The sequence below is a fragment of the Hylaeus anthracinus genome, unplaced genomic scaffold, assembly GCF_026225885.1.
Source record: "Hylaeus anthracinus isolate JK02 unplaced genomic scaffold, UHH_iyHylAnth1.0_haploid 27290, whole genome shotgun sequence".
Taxonomy (NCBI): Eukaryota; Metazoa; Arthropoda; class Insecta; order Hymenoptera; family Colletidae; genus Hylaeus; species Hylaeus anthracinus.
In genome coordinates this window covers 1-22,398 of record NW_026535097.1, presented here as the reverse complement: position 1 = coordinate 22,398, position 22,398 = coordinate 1, and the positions used below count along the sequence as shown (strand labels likewise).

The following is a 22,398-nucleotide window of genomic DNA, read 5'->3' as shown; positions in this document are numbered from 1 at the left end:
TCTTTAACGTAGTTGATAAAATTTCAAACATAATTGTACAAGATTTTCTTCTAATGAATTAACGTAAAAAAAAAAAAGAAATGAATGTTAATGGATAAAAAAAATATGTTTCTGCAACGAAGGCAGTTAAGTATACAAATTTTAGAAGAGTTATCGTTAATACAAGCTGTCGTAACGAGAATAAAATATCACTAAACGCTTTTTTCTCATTTCGTGATGAAATACATTTTTTCTTCTTCAGTGAACTCGCAGACTCCAGTTTGAGAAACGCTGATCTATGGTCTTCTGCCATCTGAAAGCAATTGCATTCCTCTGCAATACCATGCTGGTTCTCTGGGTGCAAAAAACTCCGCACATCCACGTTTGATGTCGTCATTATTGTTAAATCGCCTCCTGCTCGAAATGTGTGTCATTAATCAAAAGAGGTGATAGTTGAACAAAGCCAAGTCCTGAGTATGCACTGCATGTATTCTAGCTTTAATTACACAATTATGGTTTTGTTTCTAATAATGGTGCAAAACCACCGAAACTACGACTACCTCGCAATTCGCGCTAAGAATGAACGATTATTTTAACGAACAACGCAGACGCATGATGCGAGACGTATTTTCACAATCGGCGCTAGGCAACTTTAATTGCAAAACAAGGTTTCTAAATAAATAGTAATATTATTTATATTACATATGTATTGATGAATATTATATACATATATAAATTTTATGTAGAACGATAAAAAAAGTGACGATAGAAATATATATTGCAGATCGTAAATATATTGAGCTCAAAGTATTAAATTATCAAGTCTAAAAGAAAAAACATTTAACACTTCCGACGTCAATGTTTTCATAGCGTTCCTTATAGAGAGCAGTTGCAATAATAACCATAAATTTCTCCGCACGGTAAATTGTAGCCCGATTCGTGATTTCTATATTTAAGTCGAAAGTATCGAACCTGCTTCGGTTACCGTTGCATGTTTCCAGGTTGAAAAGTGCACCTACCGAGGAACCGACCAAAACAAACACGGTCTCAAGGAAATATGCGTTGGTTCCCTTTTAAAAGTGAACCCAAAATATTTCTATCATTGCATTACTTGCGCATTACGCGCTACTTTGGCCTTTTATTGCTCCGAAACCCCTCGAGACTACTATGAAAGTCACTTGCCAATCATAGTATAGCATGGAAAGAGTTATTCTATTTGTATTTATTTTACTCTTGGTGCTATTTATTATTAAAATCCACTTTAACCCTTGAACCAATCCAATCGAAATCTGTTTAACAGAGAACCAGTTATTTTATTTACGTTTATTTCATTCTTGGTGCAATATGTTCTTACTACACGTTACATTAAAATCCAGTCAAGTCTCTTAACCAATCTGATCTAAAACCGTTTAGCGTAAAAAGAGTACGTATTACACTGTTTGTAGGTATGTTATTCTTACTGGAATGTATTTTCGATAAACATTAAAATGCATTTAGATCTTTTACCAGACCGATTCAAAAGCGTTTAACGGAGAATTCGGTAAAAATTCATTATAAGCTCCTCAGACGTTACACGCTTCTTTTCTCCTTCTCCCAGGCATTCCTTTTGTCCACCTTTTCTTAAACGTGTTTTCGTCGGCGCAACCGGCATGCAATTCCTCAAGTTCGCGTATCGCATTGTACCTGGGCAATTAGGCACGGCATTGGTGCGAAGGACGCATGCCCGTACATGTGCATGCTCAAAAAAAAAAAAAAAGGCTTCGGAAGCAGCGCGTACAGAACTTGAAAATAATTATACGAATTTTTATTTACGTTCTTCAACGTTAAGCACTTAATATCGCGTTACACTATATTGAATTTGTTAATTCGTAAAGTAAATTTATAGAAAAATATATAGAGTTATGAGTTACAAATTTTTATTCAGAAACTAAGAAGATTAATAAAAGGAGTACGACCGCTGCGAGCTTCAATTTCCTCAAGGCGGGGAATAAATAATTCATATAACCAGTACTACTGTGTCTACTACAACCGAGGGTCCCTCTTCTACCAAGGGATTCTATTCACAAGACTGGAGGATCATTTTCATTCCAAACAAGTAACGTTTCAACTAGAGAGAAACGAAACGTGAAATTAAATAGCCATCATTGATACCTCATAATTCATACCATAAATTGCAACAACATTTCACGTAAATGCAATTTGCTAATGGAGAAAGCAAATTAGAGGTTTCTAGATATGATACGTTTTATACGATTTCCTTGGATGTATCAAACCGACGCGAATTTCTGACTTAATGAGTAAGTATTGCTCTGTTCGCCTTACATTAAGAACACTTAATCTTCGCGTGCACCCTCTCATTCGTTCTTGAGACACAAACCCGTGTACAGCTCGCGTTTCTAATTGCAAGTCCCGATACGCGAACGTCAATCATTCGGAAACGTATACATTTTGCAAGTACTGGTTACCGCACGGTAGTTTTGTGCAAGGTGTATTTCTGCTACAACAAATTATACAATACGTTGCAACGACAGAAACAATGCGAGTAGAGTCTCGGGCGTTCACGTAGAAGAGGCATCCAACCAAGAGCTCTTTTCAAATATTTTACTTTAGATTTTAACCCTTTGCACTCGGATGCAGCGATTTATATTTGAAAATCTAATTAAATTTCAGGTGAAAAGACTTTTAAGTTTTTCATTTTCATTTTCAAAGTTATATTCGAAGTTATGCTTTGTCATTCCCTACATGGTGATATTTTTAAAAACGTGATTTAACGAATTTTCGTTTTTATAAGTGTCTCGCTTCGTCATAATGAATTGCAGAAATAATGACTACGATCCCGATCCTACATTTCAATACTCGATAGTTACCAATTCCGTATTTAGAATCACAGTAATTAATTTCAAAACGTTTTCTTACGCTGATGCGCGTGTCATTTTAGCTTCAAATATATTCTTAGGCATTACGTTCACCAACAGTGACGAAAAATTAAACTAGAATTGCTAAGCCCGTTAGGACTATCCGACTGGCTGTTTCAAATTACATACTAATGACCTAGCTGTGGATTACTTCTTATACAATTCGCATCATTCACTGACAGCTACGAGATGGAAATACTCACGCAACATTAACTTACCGGTTTGAATATTTTCAAGGGTAACTTATTTTCTAGAATTTTAGATGTTATATTCAAAGTAATTACTCAAATTTAACTGTCGTGCAATTCGAACGTGCAACAAAAAGTTTAAGGAAGAGATCGATGGAATGTTTAAACGTGCTTGGTGATATTAATTTGCAAGCGATTTTATTATTGGTAAACCGACTAGGAATATAGTCTAAATGAAACAAGAATTTTAATTCTTTTCATAATCGGCGTCGATTCTTTAAATACATCGAATGGGGTACACGCATGAGAGATTAGTTGATGCACTTTTTAATGCACGTTGGCAAACGTAAACATCCTCGCGTCGAGCAATTAACGTAGACAATGTGCAGAGTCGTTTCCTTAATCGGCTTAATTAGTATCACCTACCATTCGTATTATGACGGTATTACTTCTTTTTAGGAAACCAACAGCTAATTGTGCCTTCATATTATACGATACTTTTTACTATCCCTCCTCGTAGCGGTAACTAAGGATGTCTTTCCTTGTTTTTATTATTTATCCTGATTTTATTTATACTTTTTCATTCTCAACCTTCCTTCTGAGTAACGTAATTAGAAGTGATCATCATTTTTTATGTTCTGTAAATCCATCAGTTTCAGTTGTATAATGTAAATATTGCAATAATAGAATATATCTCAACAATCGAATAGCGATTTCTTAATATTAAGAATATAATACAACCTAGTGTTATTAATTTCATTCGTAATCATTGTTCCTAAGTAGTTTTAATTCTTTTTACACTTTATTTTATATTTCTTCTGTCCATAGAAATTTTTAATATAATTTGCAACTCCTTTAAGTAGAAATAAATAAATGGTATCAAAATTTTTAAAAATTCTGTAAATTTATCAAAATCATAATAAATTGCATAATTCAAAATGCGTTCGATCTATTGCCTGAATTTTCTTTTTCACCTCGTACTTCTCGCCACCTTTATGAATCGAAAATGAGCGAGACACGATCATCCTTCATGATCTCGACCTTCGGGCAGAAAGAAGCCCGATTCCTTGACCGTTTGACGCATTCTGGGCACTGGCCGAGTACTAGAAGCTAATTTAAATCCCTTTCTCTCAAACGAACACCATTACAGCTGGAGAGCTCGATAAATCGTACGTACGCACGTTCGTTCCCGCGATCAAGAGCTGCGAGCGAGTTTCTTTATTTATGCGGATGGGACGATTAAGATCGACGGCGCATGTTTCCAAGCATCAACAAAGTGTTCATAACACGCAGAGGTAGCGGGCGTCGTATTTCCTTTGCGTTTCTTGAAGCTGCGCTCGTGTGGCTAGCGCAATCCGGTACATACATATATGTATATTTTACCACGTTGCTTAATGATAGTAATTAATTCTTGACAACTGTGGAAAGACTAATAAGCGAGAGGGTACAGAGGTAAGAGTATGCATCTTGTAACGAAGTAATGACAAAGAGTAGATAACAGCAGATATTCGCAGCAAAGTAACGACGAGGGAATCTATAGAGCGATTTAGGAACTCTTCCTTTTTGATATGACATTTTCAAAAATGCCAGCTTTCATATTTAGATTCAATTCTAACAAAATTCAAATTGAACAGCGGAACTGACCAGAAATGTGATTCTGGCGTAATAGTTAACACGATGGTAATTAAGTCGTGGTTCCAGGTATTTCAATATTAGTATCAAGGACGCCTTAAAATACTGTGAGGAAATGATTTCTGGAGGGGAGGGAGGGGGGGGGGTGAACATTTAAAAAATAATGTTACAGCACCGTCAGTCAGATTAAATAAAAATTATTGTTCGTAGTCTTGTCCCCTTTCACCCTGTTACTTAAAATGGGCAATTTCGTTTCACCTGACATGGTATTAAGACCATGAATCGCTGATGGAACGTGGTAATTCGATTCTCCGGAGTCTCTATAATTTTTTGTTTCAGCCGGAATATCCATCCAATCACCGGTAAAAATTCTCTTTTTTCCACGAACTCACGCTGCCGTTCTTGCCGCACGGAATGCGCTGCGCCATCATTACAAGCACGAGGAACTTCTACACCGCCGACGAATCCTGTCTTCGCGCTTTAGCTACAGGCAATTTATAATTTCGCGTTGCGATACACGGCAACGGGAGATTTATTCCGTGCTGTTTAAAAATTGTATCTCGAGTGTCGCGTTGACTTATAGCGGTTAAAGGCCTGTGCTCGCAAGCGGGAACCGTAAACATCGATCGCATCGAAAATTTCCGTTTGTTTGGCACTTTTTTAATCCATAGTTATTAAGACCTTTTCCCTCCATTTGCCGACTTACTTTCCGTCCTGAAAGTTCCGAAACCTTTTCCCCCAACACTCTGTACAAATATGGCCATTCGTATACTCATTGTTCGATTAAACGATAAATTTTCGGTAATTAAAAATCGCAAACGTTAAAAAAAAAAAAAACCCAATACCCAGTCGCCTGTTTCGCTCTGATCACTTCGACGGATTTACGATCCACCTCGAAACAATTCCACGCACTTGCCCCGCGCAGAGTTCTCCGGCGTCGCGACGGGCATCCCCGGAACGCGTAAAATCCGTTTCCACCGCAACGACGACAGTTGTCGTGGTTCAATCAGTAAATTCAGCCGCAAGTAAAGTACCTCCGGGATATCGCGTGTGCACACGTATCTGTCGCTGACTATCGCACGGTGAATTCACTACGAGGTCGTTTTACGATCGTCCTTTCCACCCTCAGCTCTCTCCTAAACTCGACGGCCACCCCAACGGCTCCCTGTTTTCCCTCGTCAATGACGCAGAGTACTGACCCAACTTGTCTCAATTATACGTCGATATGTAAAGGCCGACACGACCTTTTCTAACAGGGACACACCAACCGACTTATCTATTCATCTCCGATCGATTGCAGGAAATTAAAGCGGAGAAATGAAAGGAACAAAAGGTGCTTCAAGATCTTGTGATCGATACCAGAATAACCACAATGAAAAGGCGTTTGGTCGTGTTTAAATCGTCAGTTGGAATTGTCCTTGTTTCTGACCTCTCGTTAACGACCTCCTAATTATATCACGCCCTGACATCGATAAGAAACAAGAACTTTTTTCCAAAGCGATTGGTCGTAGACAATTTCTTTTGAGAAAGGCTCCGCGTCCTCGTATGCCCAACTCCCTTTAATTATACCAGTTTTAGGTAAACGATAAGGAATACGATTTACGTAGAAATTTGTAGCGATATTTATCTCCCGGCTCGGCATAAAAACATCGGCGAACAAGTCTATAAATCGAGGGAAAGATGCAAAAAATATTTTATTTCGCATCGAACGAATACCATCGCCGCTTCGGTTATCTATAAAACGAAGACTTTAGGCAGGGTACAAGGCACTGTTTATATAACATCAAGGAAAGGGGGATATTAAATATAAGGCCCCTATACGTATATCAAATCGCTTCTTGCACGACGAGATTCGTTTTACGACTTGCAGCCTGATTCCACGCTCATTTTAGTTGATTTCGTTCTCCATCTTTCAGTTTCAATTTAATCAGCCGTTGCTGCGCACATTGTACCATACGCTTACCGTTTTAATATATTTGTTCACATTCACTTTGTTTACATTCATAATGTAATGTTATGTAATTCAACAGTAAATAACGCTGTTGATAGTAATAAACAGTGGTTCTCATTGTAACATATTATATACGTTAAGTTAAAATATACAATTTCATTATCATTTGATCCAGACAAAAAGGTTGTTAATCCCAGATCTAAATCTCCTGTTTTTCAATAAAAGGATGTTAAAATCCTTGTGGTATCTTTTTCTTTTTCGCAGTTACCTCATTGTTCGTGCTAATAGTTGTATCAGTAACTACACTTCGATTACAGACATCGTGGCATGAACTTCCGAAACAATTTACCGTCTACGCTTCCGGTTAGGCACCTGGCGTACCGCATTTACTATTCGGCAGATGATATTTTTCCTACGGTGGAAATTAATATCTGTATACACGAGAAGGCACAGACTGCCAATGTTATTATTTAACAACGTTGGGCTGTAATTACATTCGACTTGCTGGCGTTCGATGTAAACGTAACCATCAATTTTGAAGTACATCGGAAAAGCTAAGCTACCTCCTCAGAAACGTTCAACTTGAACCGTGGATTTATAGTATGGCATAACTTTAAAACCATCTACAGTTTTAATGATCTTGTATGCTGGTACGGAAATTAACTACTCTGATTTTAAAAATACTTTCTTTGTAAATATTATTTGAGTTTTTATTTTTATTTCTATTTTTACAACATTTGTGTTCAATAAATATAACTTAATTAAACAAACATAATAATAGGAACATAGATACATAAGCTACTGGACAAAATTAGCTGAACACTTTGTTAAATGTTCATAATTATGAGAGTTTTCAACCGATTTCGGTGAAACTTCGTGAGGTATAGGCTTCAAGTGTCTTCTGGGCGTGTGCAAAGTTGCATTGTCGAGGGTTGATGTGAAGGGGTTAATTCACCCCCTTAAAGAGGGGGGCGTCGAAAAACGTCGCTTCTAAAGATGCCAGAGGTGACGAAAGGGGTTGAAAACATTAAAAAAAACTTTAGGACGACTCTCCTCGATGCCCTCTACAAAATGCACCCCATGAAATCCCTCTCGGACAAACCCACCCCTCACAACCCTCCAATCCCTCTAAAACCCACAACTTTTGGACGACAGTCTCGTATTTGGGCTCAATGAATTCTCTGGACTCCCCTGATTCAGGAAATGCCATCCAATTTATAATTCCTCGATACCTGAAAAACTTAGAAAATTAAAGTTGAAAAGCAATTTCTAAATTTCACAAGAAAATGTTACTTATGCCTATGATATTTTTAAAAACGATAACGTCTAATACACTTAAAATGAAACTTGTGACGGATTTCATAGGAATTGTGTATTACACCGAATCGTGTCAACTTACTAACTTACTATACGAAGTACGATCAGGTTGTTTTGATGGGATGTTTGAGAGAGTAGACATGCAACCGCAGAGGGACAACCGAACGATCCAAAACGCAACCGTTGGAGTACTTTCGTGCACGCCTGCATTACGTCTTGCGTTATCGTTCGCGCGTAAACATCCGCAGTCTAGTCATGACACACGGTGCAAGCCCGTTTGAAATTCGTGTCGGTGACGTCCATCCAGCTGATCATCGAGGCCGTTCGCCAGCGATAAATGATCCAACACGGAAGCGCGACACTCCGCGCGGTACGTGGTTCTCACTGTCAACTGGCGTCCACGTAGGTAGAGTTTAAGGGGACATTTCACTGTAAACGTACAAAAAAAAGCATACTTTCAATAATTTTTTTCTCAGGAACTATTGCATAAAATTGAACGAATGTTCTTTCCCCTTAATGGTATGATTAAGGAAAGTAAATAAACAAATGTTTTTTTGGTAAAAAATATTTCGTCATTTATTTACAAAATAATATGCATGTGTGCAAAAAGAAAAAGTTATCCGCTGGCGCAGATGATTTTTGTGATTTTGGTGATTTTTGAACAGAAAATCGAAAAAGTTTATTATGTCGTCACACCTATCGTCGGAACCTCCAAGTAGTTGATATTTTGATTTTTACTTACAATTTCACTTGATTTACGGTACAAAAAAAGTGTTTCTTTTCTCTCTTTCACAAGAAACGCTGCCATTTTGTTTATTTTCGATGAAATAAATAAGCGGAGGTTCCGAAAAATTGGCTCATGTTTAAAGGACGTATTATGAACTGATAAAATCCTAATAAATCCACGACAGACGAAATGTACGACGATTAAAAAACATAAAAGAACCTGTATTTTTTTCTGTTAAAAATTCACTAAAACAAGGTTCAATGACCCAAACATACAAACACGAGGTCTGAACCTAAAAAAAAAGCACCTTCCCCTTAGCGAAGGAGCCATTGACGTATTATTATAAAAATTACCTTTTTTTTTATCAAAATAATTTTTACATAATTCTAATGTATTTTTTCATCCCGAATCGAATGAGATTAGTGTCGGATTGATAGGATGATTCGTTCTCGAGATATCGAGTGTTTTCCGCTTTTTGGCCATTTGGGACCACCGTGCGCCGCAGCCGGCGATTCTGTGGCCGGCTTCTGTGGCGAGAATCACAGAACGCACACCGTGCGTCCTCCGCAGTCAACGTGTTAAATACACGACGGGCCGAGATATGAATTCAATCAAAAAAACCTCGACGTCCGCGTCCGTCTTAAATCCGCGCGCCACCACCGCCAGTCCAACCACCACTCTTCGACGAGAAAACCCCTTACCCCACCCGACACTCCGACACCGCGACGTGTCTCCTCCCCGCGCCAGGGACGTGCCCCCTCCCGGCTAGTGCCCGTAGCCACCATGCATCTCGTCGATGTGCCGCTGCTACCAGCACTCTTAGTGAGTTACGGACCGCATACAGGCGAGCGTCGAACGAATCGGTTGGTGTCGCGCTTTACCACGTTTCGCACCGTCTAAGTTATTTCTACGTCTCGCCGCGGCACGGTTCGCGCGTCCTCCGAGAGGAGTGCTCTCCCACCGCGTACACCCGCGATCGTCTTCACCGTGCGCGACGTTCCGCGCGCGTTCGCCCGTGACATTTGTCGAAAACCCGCGCGACCTCGGCCAGGCTTTTCATACGAAAAACGGGATCACCCGACCACGCGAAACCGGTGACTTTCTCGGTTGAATCGTTTGGAAACGTTATTTCTCGTGCGGTCGTACCGAAAGGCCCTGATGCAAGAGGCGAAACGATTCAACGTGCACTGACGTACTCCGATGGAGAGGACTGCCGTTACGCGGAGCAAGAGGGGGAGAAAAAGGAGTAGAAGGGGGCTAGAGTGACACGCGGTTGCTGGGAAGACGGCACCGAGAGAGGAGGCAATTGAAGTACGCGTGTGCGAAAAGTGCCGAGGCGCGCGGACCAAAGCACACCACGAGTTGGCTAGTTGTGTTGTGCTTCACGCGGGACTAAATTCGCGATCTCCTTGCTCGTCGCGTGGATTACTCGACGGTGTACGCGTACTGGACATTTGCGAGCGTTTAAATCCCGCCTTTTAACCAAAGTCGATCTGTTCCGTCTGTCGCGGAAACAAAAGAACTGACGCGAGTATACGTTTGTTTTGCGAAAGGGAACGTAACTCACGCGGACCATAAATAAACAGCGTAGGGAAAGAAGGGTCTTTACTTACCTGAAACAGTGACAGTGGTGGAAAGATACGTTGCTTCTAGAGCCTGTGACTACTTTCTGTTTTGTATAATTGTGTTAATTGTGCACGCAACGAAAACGGACAGAAACGCGAACGCGCCTAATTGTTTGGTCGCGAGCGCGAGCGCGCGCGCGCGCGCGCGCGTGGTCCTTCTCGCGCGTAAATGCACCACGAGGTTGCGACTCGTCGCGTGGCAGTAGTGTGTATCCGCCCGCAAGACGTAACGCGATAATTTCCCTGAAGAGACTGTGCGACTCGAGGTACGTGGAGAACAGCGTTACAGTGTATTAGAGTGTTTTCTCGGGAGAATTGTGGTTTCATGGCCCGATTAACGGTAACGTGTGTTCGCTGATTGTCGGAATGAACTCTGCAATTGCATCGAACAACTTGACGAGGGAGAACGTCTTACGCCAGTAACGGTAAGTAAAAACGGTGCGTTTTCTACATTTTGTTCTTGCAACATTCGGCGTCTGTCGTATCCTGGAACGGCGATCAAGTTCGTACTCGTTTATTTGCGTAGCTTCGACTACCGCATTCGATATCCGAGATCTGAAGTTTCACGTACGCTTTATACGTAACGTTTGAATATCATTGGAATTATTAATACAATTTCCACGTATAATGTGCGACAGATTGGCGCCTAGTTTTGTCACTTTAATGGTCGCCTGGTGGTTTTACCCTTAAGGGGGGTACGGTGTCGTTTGAATCAGTTTCGGGGAATTTTTGTCAATCTTTTATTGTAACCAAAGTGATCTACGTAAACTTTTGACATTTTGGTAGTTATATTTACGCGTGTATACGTTACCGTTGTATGATTCCGGCTTTCCAGTTTATTTTCTTTATGAAAATTAATACATTCGTTAAACTTTTGATTCGGTGCAATTTATATTCAGTTGGATTTTCTGAGTTAAACGTATGATTCAGACATACCAATATTTCCAAAAGAACTGTGTAAAATTGTAATTTATTAACTTATTTTTTGTAAACAATGACATTCTACATATTCTCGGAAGTCTCTAGAATAGATAGAGTACAAAAAGAAAAATAGTTATTTATGTAAGTTGTGAAATTAACAAGAAAGAAAAACAATTAATCGGTAGAAATGTTGAAGCAATAAGTATTCGGACAACTGTTTAGAAGTACTTTACTGAAAATTTGATGTTTTGTAGTTCGCACGGAGCAATAAGCTAATGTCTTTACGTTACAAACTCTCCTGTAAATACTTATTGCTTCTATACTTTCACCCATTTTTCGCATCGTTTCGTTAATTTCACAAATTATATTAATTAGTAAATGTTGTTTGGACTATATCTGTATCAGAGACTTCCGAGAATATGTAAAATAAATAATATTACCTTGGATACTACGAAGAAATTAACAGCTGGAATGTAAAGATTGGTAAAATGAAATTTTAAGAGCACATAGCGAATACATTAATGAAAAGAAAATCGAATTGCTTGCATCATTACTGCCAAGATATTAAATAATTAATTGGTGAAATATATTACCTAAGGCAATGCAAAGTGTACATATACAAAGGCATGAGTGATATTTATTAATTAATTCGTTATTTCTTTTAAATATTTATTTCAATTGAGGAAGTCGTCAGATATTTATGAACATAGGTGTATATCTATTGAATTACATAGATACCTTCTTCGATTAGCTTATCTGTTTCGTGGCGACGTCGGTGTTGACCGAGACGGATTTTATGAAACAAACGCGGACTTATTCGCACATTCGGAATACCTTTTGGTCCCCTTGTTCCCCGTCGCCTGACCACTTATTCAACGCCATTGGAAGCGTGCAACAAAAGGAGAACATCGATTGACCATGGTCTTGTCGTCGAAACATGAGAACTTGCTGAACGATCATCGACGATCGTGCAACGTTATTTCTTGCTGGCGAGAGCACGATCTCCAATAAAGAGTTCGATCTTCACGGTGAAGACTTGCCGCCGAAAAAAAGAACGAAATGCGGCCAGGGGAAGGCCTTCGACTCGCATTTCGCTCGAAATTGGCCGATACGGTCTGATGTTGCAGAAAGAAAGGATAGGGGGCGAGCAGAGTCGATAAGAAGACCGCATCGCCACTTTGCCTGCAATTAGGTGAGGTCGCCTTAGTGATTCTTGATGCGGTATGACGTATCGAGGCATACGATGTATTCATCTTTTCGCTGCTCCCTGCGGGGATGCTCGTTTCGCGAAAGAAATTCATTCATAATTGAAATCACGGCAGGACAAATGTATAAAAGTTTAAGTAAGCATAAATTTCTGTTGGATGAACGATTGCCACTTCTTTCTTTGACCATTTTTTAAAATTGTTCCTCTTTTATTGCTCGGACGAAACATTGTTCAAAACGTACGAGACATATGCATGCATTTGATTGATCTCTACAGGAGCAGAGCATTCGTGTTAACATGCTTGAATCATCTAGGGTTTTTGCTTTTGTCTATTATCATAATAGGTAATTGGCGGAACCTGGTAGCATTAGCACAAATAAGTACACGAACGATAGATCATTCTGGTAACGGAGGTTTTGATAATCGACGTTCTACTGTATTAGACTTGATTTGAAAAATCGTTTTGTAATTACTAACCATTTATTTAATGGTATCGATTTTAAAAGTAGTATATCTTCAAATGGTTGGATTACGTTACTTGATAGAATATAGTGCTTTTCCAAGGAGAACTAAAAATCTATTCCTGTCTAAAATTTGAGTAAAGGTTTAAAATCAACGCTTCAGCTAACATTTTGATATTAATGCATTTGTATACATCCTTGTATATTTACACTTGCCATGAATGCATAAATATCCGCGGTCTACACATAACATAAAATTTTAAGGTACATATCCATTTAATGTCAAGTGTTTCGCAGTATATGAACAATTTCTTTTTTTTTTTTTTTTTTGGAATCTACATAACAAGTATCAAGTGCATATTTAATTACGTTCATAGTTCATTTTCTAAAGGTACGTTTTAATCTCGTCAGAACTAAAAATAGATACATATGTATTAGAAGTGGCAAGAAGTGTAGCACAAAATGCGACGAATGTTTACATACCATGCATGCGAATACTGAGAAAATATTATATATAAACGGCTTTAGCATCAATGTTCGGTCGCAGAGATCATTCAAAATGAGATTGCGATGTAATATAGCATATCTTACATTATCATCACTAGACTGCGGATTTTTATGCAAAATAAAATCTTGGCGAACGTGCCTACAAAAATTGAACCTAAATAGAAATTTGCTTTATTCGACAAATATTATAACATGAAGTTTACTTTCAATCTTTTTTATGTTCTTGCATATCGTTTGCATTTTGTAGGTACTTGCACATTCACATTTCCTATAAATGCATAAAAATCCGCAGTCTAATCATCACCGACGAACTAACATTATGGAAACAATGTTACGCGCAGATATGATCCAATAAGAAAATATCGACGTGCTAATTGTATCCAATTGTAAATTAACAGGAGGATATAATAAAAAAGGCGCACATGAAAATCGTTAACAAAATTTTCGACGACCGAAATAATTAATGGAATGACATTCTGCCAATTGAAATTGTTATATGTGTAATGATTTTAAACGTTTGTAAAGGGTAATGCATACGTCTCCAAAGCGAAGAAATTGTATAACTCGAATGTAACTTTTACGAATACGAGATGCAAGTGTAGTTATCGATCCATACATCATGCAATCCGTGACTAGCATGAGTTTTGTTACTTTGTGCAGCGCGCACAGCTTATTTTAAACGCGATTCCACGAGTGATAGTGATTTGAAATGGTTTGAATGAATATTATTCACATGCGAGAGGTCAGAGTCTAGAAAAAAATTTCACCGAGTACTGAGAATGTAAATCTCTATTCCTGGTTTGCAAGAATTGAAATGATTAAATCAGCATAATGGAGGATTGCTCGGAAAAATCCACGAACATAGTATAATATTTCTAACAATTTATTATTGCGTTAAATGAATTACTATTTTCTCTTGAATGTTGCAAGTACTTGCATAGATTCCTTCGAGACACTAATTTCTATTTATTCTGCAATTTATGCGAGAAATCTTGAACGTATCAATCTTTTTCCGTGTGTCATTTTGACCTTTTGGAAGAAAATTTTAGATCAGATTTTCAAATTACAGTTTCGCCTTTGCATTTTCAATCGAGCGAAATTAAGAGTTTTCTGAAAGGGGCTTCAGGACTTTGTTTTTTTTTCTTTTTTTTTTTTTGTAAAATTAAAAGTGATCGACATAAATATTTGTTTATGTTTTGTGGTATCTGCGCCAGTAAACTTTGTAACATTAAATCAAGCAAATAATAATTTCCATATAAATCAGGTTCGAAAGGGCCTTAAGTCATGAAGTGGATGCGTTTTTTACTCTATATTATACGACACGGTTTTTGTCGTTTAAATTGATTTTTATGCATTACGTGACGGATTCGTGCGACCAGATCAGTTGCTAAATATTTTATGTATATTCATGCAGCGCGCAAGGAGAGCGTAAAAAATGCTCGTTAAATTCAGATCTATCTATATTTTTTTTTTTTTTTTTTTTACTTTAAACGATATGTGATTGATACGTATAAACGAGTTTCTTTTAGGCCAGTGCACGTACTTATAACTACTTTAGTTATTCATAAAATTTTATTATTGTGTAGTAATCAGTTACGCCATCACCTTTCATACATGTCGAAGGCTTTTAGTTAAGAAAAAAAAAAAAAAGAATTCTTTTTCATCTAATAAGTAATATTTTTCATTCAATTTGTTAGTAAATCAATAGTAGATTGTCTTCTGAAATTGACTATCCTCTAGTATCAATTAAAATCAATAAAAAATACTTATTGTATTTCAAACTTCAAATAGCAATAATAAGGACACTTATAGCATAATTCTTAGTATACTATTAATTTGAACAGATTTACCTTTTTCGTTAGTTTATATTTTTATCTTGATAAAGTATCCCGACCATCCTTTGTCAAATCGCGCAGTGCTCTAAACAACGTATTGATTACCTGGTATTGATTACCTGTAATTTTAATTTGTTTCGGAGTACATACATTTAACCCAACTTGCACCAAGAAGTGGCGCCCCATAGCATATCATTGAGCGTCATGCAATCACCAGCCGCTGAGTTATCTATATTTAATACGAAATGGGGGGATAATCAGCAAGTATAGTGTGGCGATCTAAAAAAAGCGAAATCGTCGGTGATACTGGTCGATTATTACCCAAGTGTCGATGGTGCTTAGGCCACTGATGGAAATAAAGTTCAAAGATATTGTTCTTTGTGGATTATTCCACTTTTGGTTTGAGAGATATTAATTTACAAATAGTTTGAATCAAATGTACCGTTTGGACATTTTTTCGTGTAGAAGTTATCTATACGATAATGTGCTATGTAAACTACTTAATTTCTTGCTTGAACGTGCTAATTTTCGAATGTAATTTTATTGAAATTCTTGATCAATTAATGCACTTTTACTATAGTCCTCCAGCGAGTGTGTACTGTATACGTTTAGCAGAGTTTAAGCACTTACTGTAACATAATACGTGTATAGAAGAGCAGAGCTGGCCTGCGATCCGAGGTTACTCGTTTATCTGCTTTCGCATCGAGGGTTGAAGGGTTTTAAAGGCTGCACTTAATATCCAGATGATCTCAGATTGAAACCGCAGATTTCACTGAGCCTCGCCGCGGTTTATTCCAAGTTAGTAATACTTTGTTTAGACGGGTTGCATTAGCACTAATTTAATTTCCTACCGAATTGTTTGAAATCACTGTCTCCCGTTTCCATTAACCGGTTACCAGTTGCCAACAGGTTTCACATAATGGCCCGTTTCACTTTGTTCCTTTTCTATATCTTTTCGTTCATCTCCCGAACCACGGATGGGTAGGATTCTCTTATCTAGATTCAAATTTCACGAGACGAATAAAAGATAAAGAACTCTTTCGTCGTTACTGCTTGAACAAGAATTAGAATATTAATCGGAATTGAATATTCCTCGATGAAGAAATGAAAATCTTGTAGCGGTCGTAAACATAAAAGCATCAACCGAAATTGTCTACCTAACTAAGCGTCGGATTCAGATTTAGTTAAGAATTAAGATTTGACCTTGGAAAGGTCCCACATTTTTTATAACATCCTGTATAATAGTGCGTGGAATGTAATATTTGCGTAAAGCTGATTTGACTTAATAATCATAGTTTCATTAAATTCCAGCGAAAGTAGAGTATTATACACAACGGTTTGATAAGGATTTTTAGAAGAAGAAAGTAGAAAGGGTTGACTTCCATCAACGTTCATCACGTTGAACGAAAGGGTTCACTCGAAATTGTTATTTTGAGTGATTGAGAATAAGAAATGGAACTACTAAACTAGAACTGCTAATTGAAATTGTTTTCAAGTGTTCTCGTTAGTTTTCTCCCACATAAACTGCTCCAAGCAATTAATCACTTCAAGAGAACCGAACTTCGGGGTAGGAAGAAATATTGTGTATTCAAAAGTAACGAGAATTTGTATTGACTATCCAACGTAGCCGGAGCTGTTACAATTTGAATACTTTACCGAGAAGCTGTCGTTTGAGTAGATAACATAATTGTATGAATAATGTATCTGATTTCGTTGGAACGTGTTTATCGACGTTATTTATCGGTTTGTTTTGCAGTTTAAATTTCAGTTTAGATAAGACCAGAACCGGATGTGGACCCACAGGTCGATAATAGAACAGCTCTGGCGTGGACTGAAATGCGATCCGACGGCAGCGGTATGCTCAATGAATTTTACGAAGCGAATGAAATTCCATTGATCAAACGGTAGAGCTCCACTTGCGTAAATTCGGCGGAAAATCCAAAAATTGTAGTATTTATCGCTTATTGTAAACATGATACATTAATATTATTTTTTGCGCAATTCTAAATAAATGAAGAACTTGTATTTAATACGAGAACATCAAGGGAGGACCGTATTTGAAAGTTTGAAAACGGTCAAATTTGATTTCGAAGTTATTTTCAAAGTTGTCTGGTTTCAGCGCTAATTACAATCGTTTATGTTCGTACACGGTGACGAAAAAATAGACGCTCAGAGATATTTCTCAAGCGATTAGACCTCGATATTCAAAACCCTTCGTATCTCGAAGCAAAGATAAATACGCTCGCATAACGAAATCTCCGCGAGTTTACACGTTCGTTCTTCTGTTTCAGAAAGCGGATTTCGAACCCGAAGGGCGGAACGATGCCGAGTATCGGTCCTGTGTATTGTGAGAAGACACGTGACGCATTTTTCTTCGACAAGCACATGCTGGAAGGATAAAGGACAACCTATCGAGGACCTGTCTACCCAAGCACTTTCTTGAAATTTCTCTCGACGATGAAAAGGCCCTCGAACGGGGCCGCTCGTGCGCTGTGAGGAGTGCGCTGAGAGAAGAATCGTTCGGCTTGGAACGATCGATCGCTGGCGAAGTATATTTGAACCGTGCTCGCAAACCACCGATAGTAAAGCATGGAAAACGGGGACGAGGTCCTTTCCACCCAGGTGAAAACGAACGCGTCCTCGTCCTCGAGTACGACACAGAGCCCGCGCACACCGCCGAATTGCGCGCGATGCCGCAACCACGGATTAAAAATTCCCCTCAAGGGTCACAAAAGGTACTGTAAACATCGTTACTGCAAGTGCGAGAAGTGTCATCTCACCGCGGAAAGACAACGAGTGATGGCGAGGCAAACCGCGATGAGGAGAGCCCTGGCGCAGGACGAGGTGAAAGTCAGGGCGGCGGAAGAGGTTAGTCCTTCCTTGTTCCTTAGGGGTGCTTTTTATTTTCTTATGTCTCGCGGCTGCGGGACACCTTCGCGCGATAACCACTCTCGGGTAGACACTTTTGGATTTCTCATGGAGGGTGAGTCGATAAGAACTGCCACATGAAATAACTCGTTATTTATTCGTCTTATTTTCGATTAAACGTGTATCGAATATTTTTGTGGACAAACAGAGAGTAATTAAAAGGAAGAGAACTGAACACCTGAACTGAATAAAAAATAATTGAATTCTGTACCTGCCGTGTGCTCTTGAAACTTTATTCGCCGATCTTGACATCCTAGCTATTAATTTCTTCACTGTATCCAAAGTAATATTATTCATTTTGTAATATTTCGTCGTAAGCGATTATCAGATATTCAATATTTTCTCCTACCTTTTCTACGTAAATGATCCCGCAGTTTCTCTATGAGATAAAATAGAACTTAGCAACAACAAATTTTCTAGCAATAATTTTCGGTGTATATAACGTCGATACATTTTGCGACTGAATTTTATCTCCTCGTACACGCCATAAATTCTCCTGGCGTGAATTGAGTCACGTACCGTACAAGAAATGCGTGCTACCTAGAAATAAATCGTTCCATTAACGAGTGCGTCGTTGATACGAAACTGTACATACCGTAATTACTTGAAAAGAATCTCGCCAGGCTATGATTATTTTGTTTATCTCATGCTCTTAACACCGGGTTAGGGCTGCGTGTAATGCAAGGCAAATTGCCGCCCGTGTGTTTCCTGTGCGCCTTGCAGCCGCGATAATTTCAACTGTGCTCCTTAATTCCGGCGACCAGCGATCGTAATTGATCTTTTCCTAGCAGGTGGATCCACCGCCATTCGGGTTCGAAGCTGGTCGACTTTCCGCGGTCCCTCAGCCGGCTAGAAGTCTCGAGGGTAGCTACGACAGTAGCAGCGGGGACTCGCCTATTAGTAATCATGGCAGCAACGGTGTACACTCTGGCCTCGGTGGTGTCATCAGTATTCCTACCTCCAGAAAATTACCCTCGTTGCACCCTCATACTGGAACCACGACCCACTTGCCGCAGTCGCAGTCCGGTGAGTGATCCAACGTTTCTGTATTTCATCTTTGAAGTATTGAATATATATATATAGAGAGAGAGAGAGATGATTAGGTACCTTTTAACTAAATTTCTTAAATAGATGGTTAAGTAATTCCCTTTATAATATAAATTATCTAACGGTATATAAAATTAATAAGAAGGAATAGCCAAAAAATGATCGTCAATAATGTTACAATTTTTACATTACGTATAATATATGTATATTTTCTATATTATTGTACTTAATGCATAAAATCCGCAGACTAGTTATAACAAATATTTTTGTTTATTGTACGTGTTTAAACGTACTATCCAATGATGTATTATTCAAACTCAAAGTATCCTTAAACCTGTTTTTCTGAGAAACGAGAAATGAACGCGTGACATGTGCGATGTAAGTCATCGATATATAGAGCGACATACTCGTTCTGTGCGTGACATACACTCGGTACAAACATCGCGGTATTAAATGTTAAATGTCGTTTCATATATTTTTCAACACTACCTGCCCATGTGTCTCTAGAATTGATCTTTGAAACTGGTTAAATGATTTGACATGAAACCTGTAATTGCAGTTATAATTTCAATTATTGTTGTTTCCAGTTTCCAATTATATGTCTCGAGGGAATAAACATAAACAGTTGCGAAAGAATTGCGTACACAAGTTTTACCAATTTAGAATTTCATGCATTTCATAAATTTATAACAGATCAGACGCGAAAATCGTTAGAATGTAGAAAGTACATTTCGTACATTTTACAAGTTTATAATCAATGAACGAAACAGTCGTAATAATTTGAATATTTCTGCATTTCGTGAGTTTAGTTAGCACAAATATATAAAAAGTTGTATAAATTTAAATATTCATTTAATTACCAGGGGAATTTGAAATACCATTCATTTAAAACAAAAAAAAATACGAAATCATTTACTCCTACTTAATGCTGAAACGTGAATATCCCGATGTGTGACCGACCTTGCTATTGTTTGTGAAACGCGCTATCAGACATTAAATCGTAAGGCAAAGGGTTAATATGCATGTTTATTATATGCGGTGCACCTGCTTGTTGGTGAATATACATGTAATGTATATGTATGTACACGTTCAAAACCGGGACAGCCAACCTGTTGCTTGCTCCGATTTCTAGTCACCCCTCTGTTTCACCTACAAAACCCACCCTCCACGCTGCGGACGAAATCTCATCTTCCTTTCTTTTTTACGTAGTTATTTATTTTATCCCCAATGAATTCGCAGGAATCTCTTTTTCGTCACGTATGTACGATGTAAGAGTTATTCGAAATGTTTTGAGATCATAATGACGAACGACAAATGCAGTAGTAAATAAATTAGTATTTTGTTTTTAAAAACCAAGATTCTGTAACCCCATTTGGAAAATACTTTATTAATTTTTCCGATTAGTCCTACCTTTACAACACGTGAACGTAACAAGTTGTGCGTGGCTGTCTTTACAGGAAAGAATCACGAGATTTAATTACAGATCCTGTGCGGCAAAGCTTATTATGATTTCGTTAAACAAGTGTTTTCGAATGAACCATTAACTAGTTGTGTAATTTATATACATATAAGTGAAAGCTGCCACTTACCAACGATATCTCCAATCCGTGTGTACGCATTTAGTTTTCTCGCTGTTTTCGTAGCGATTTTATAACGGTATCATAATGTTTGAACCATAAAAAAAAAAACAAATAATCAAACGTTTTCGAATCATATTTTATTGTATTTACCATTTCGAACTAGAAACGAAACTTTTTCGACGACTTCGAAACGCGTCCGATGATCAAATTGCCGCTAATTGTACCTTGGCGCTCATTAATCATCTTACTGCTACTCGTGTTGTACGTGTTAATTATGCGAGGTGTTTGAAATCATCTATCAAAATTTATGCTGAACTCTGCGAAAAGAAGGTAGCTGATCGATTAGACAAAGGCATTATTTTAAACTAAATTTTCGCACGATACATCTGTAAAATTTATTCGTTTGTTGTCTTGGCTGTCTTTTGACATAAAAGTTCAAATTTACGGTTATTTATGGTTGGCGTTCACCTTCCTACATTGTTCCGAGCTTCGATACTCATTTCCATTATGGGAACAGCTCGCTAGGAGTTTATATTTTTACTTTGAATATAGATTCCATCATATAAAATCTGTTTTATGCGACAGAGTCACCAATAATACATCACTGTTGAACCAATTATGCATTCCTCGAGCTGTGCGCGATTCTCATTCGTTAGATTTATTTATGGCCACGCTGCACAGACTCAACCGAGTCAAGCACGTCCAGTCAACTATAACAATTATAAAAATCAGTTTTTACCATATAAGCAGACCTCCCTTCTCGCTGGATCTAAATACAAAGGGCGGTATTCAGTGGACTCCATCAGAAGATACTATTATTTATCCGCTCGGGTTTGCTTATACGAGAAGTTATATCATCTGCAATTACCGTACAAAATGTTATTTTACGAGGACCGATTAATGAACGATCATTATTCTTCTGAGAAGGGGGGGGGGGGGACAATCGAAGCACTGTCGTCCAGTTTCTCTAATCTAATGGTCGATACTCGTTTCAATCGACATTATGGCAACTGCTCGTTAGAAGTTGAAGTTTTTACTTTGAATACAGATTTATCATCGTGATTATTCCTTAGTTTTGTATTATTTACTATCAAGTGTTTTCCAGGAGGGTCTTTAAGATTTTTGCTTTTTGTCATCTTTCACGTTTAATAATCGAAATCATTCTTTTTCTTTTTAAATTATTTTATTTCAGTTTGAAGCAGCCCGATCGCGCTGTTGAGATTTTACGTGGAGAAAACCCAGTACTTATTTAACGAAAGCGCGGTTGCGCTGTTTGGGATTCTTCGGTAGTGTCTTTTCAATACCCCCTGGAACTCAAACGGTTAATTCTGCAGTCGCGGTGAAAAGTTATTTCTCCGGATTTCTTGTATCGAAAGTTATGAAGCTCTATAAAATTGGATGTTTATAGTGAAATTAATTCGATTGGGTATGCATTTCATTTTACGACTGTTACATAAACAGATATCTTGCATAAACAATGCAGAATGTACCCTCTTCGGGAACACTGGCATGCGTATGTACGTTTAGTTCTTTTTTTTTTTTTGTTTAATTACAATTATTTCCTTTTAATATAAAATT

General features: G+C 38.0%; 1 protein-coding gene and 1 long non-coding RNA gene across 6 annotated transcripts; one reads left to right on the top strand and one right to left on the bottom strand.

Annotated features, from left to right (window-relative positions):
* Window positions 1-7,349: 7,349 nt before the first annotated feature.
* Window positions 7,350-10,465, bottom strand: LOC128893232 (uncharacterized). Of its 4 annotated transcripts, none has more exons than XR_008461283.1 (3): window positions 10,323-10,465; window positions 8,065-8,411; window positions 7,350-7,905 (listed from the first exon to the last, which is right to left on the bottom strand). It is a non-coding gene; the product is annotated as an uncharacterized LOC128893232 (long non-coding RNA). The 4 variants fall into 4 exon arrangements; XR_008461281.1 differs by lacking the exon at window positions 10,323-10,465 and adding an exon at window positions 9,063-9,637; XR_008461282.1 differs by lacking the exon at window positions 10,323-10,465 and adding an exon at window positions 9,411-9,637.
* A 155-nt stretch (window positions 10,466-10,620) lies between these two features.
* On the top strand, window positions 10,621-22,017 carry LOC128893231 (doublesex- and mab-3-related transcription factor A2-like). 2 transcript variants are annotated; one of them, XM_054154059.1, is made up of 3 exons: window positions 10,621-10,759; window positions 17,557-18,133; window positions 18,985-22,017. In XM_054154059.1, the coding sequence occupies exons 2-3, from the start codon at window positions 17,855-17,857 to the stop codon at window positions 19,225-19,227; spliced, it is 522 nt and encodes a 173-aa protein (XP_054010034.1). In that variant the 5' UTR covers window positions 10,621-10,759; window positions 17,557-17,854; the 3' UTR covers window positions 19,228-22,017. The 2 variants fall into 2 exon arrangements, with proteins under 2 accessions (XP_054010034.1, XP_054010033.1); XM_054154058.1 differs by having other exon boundaries at window positions 18,982-22,017.
* Window positions 22,018-22,398: the final 381 nt, after the last annotated feature.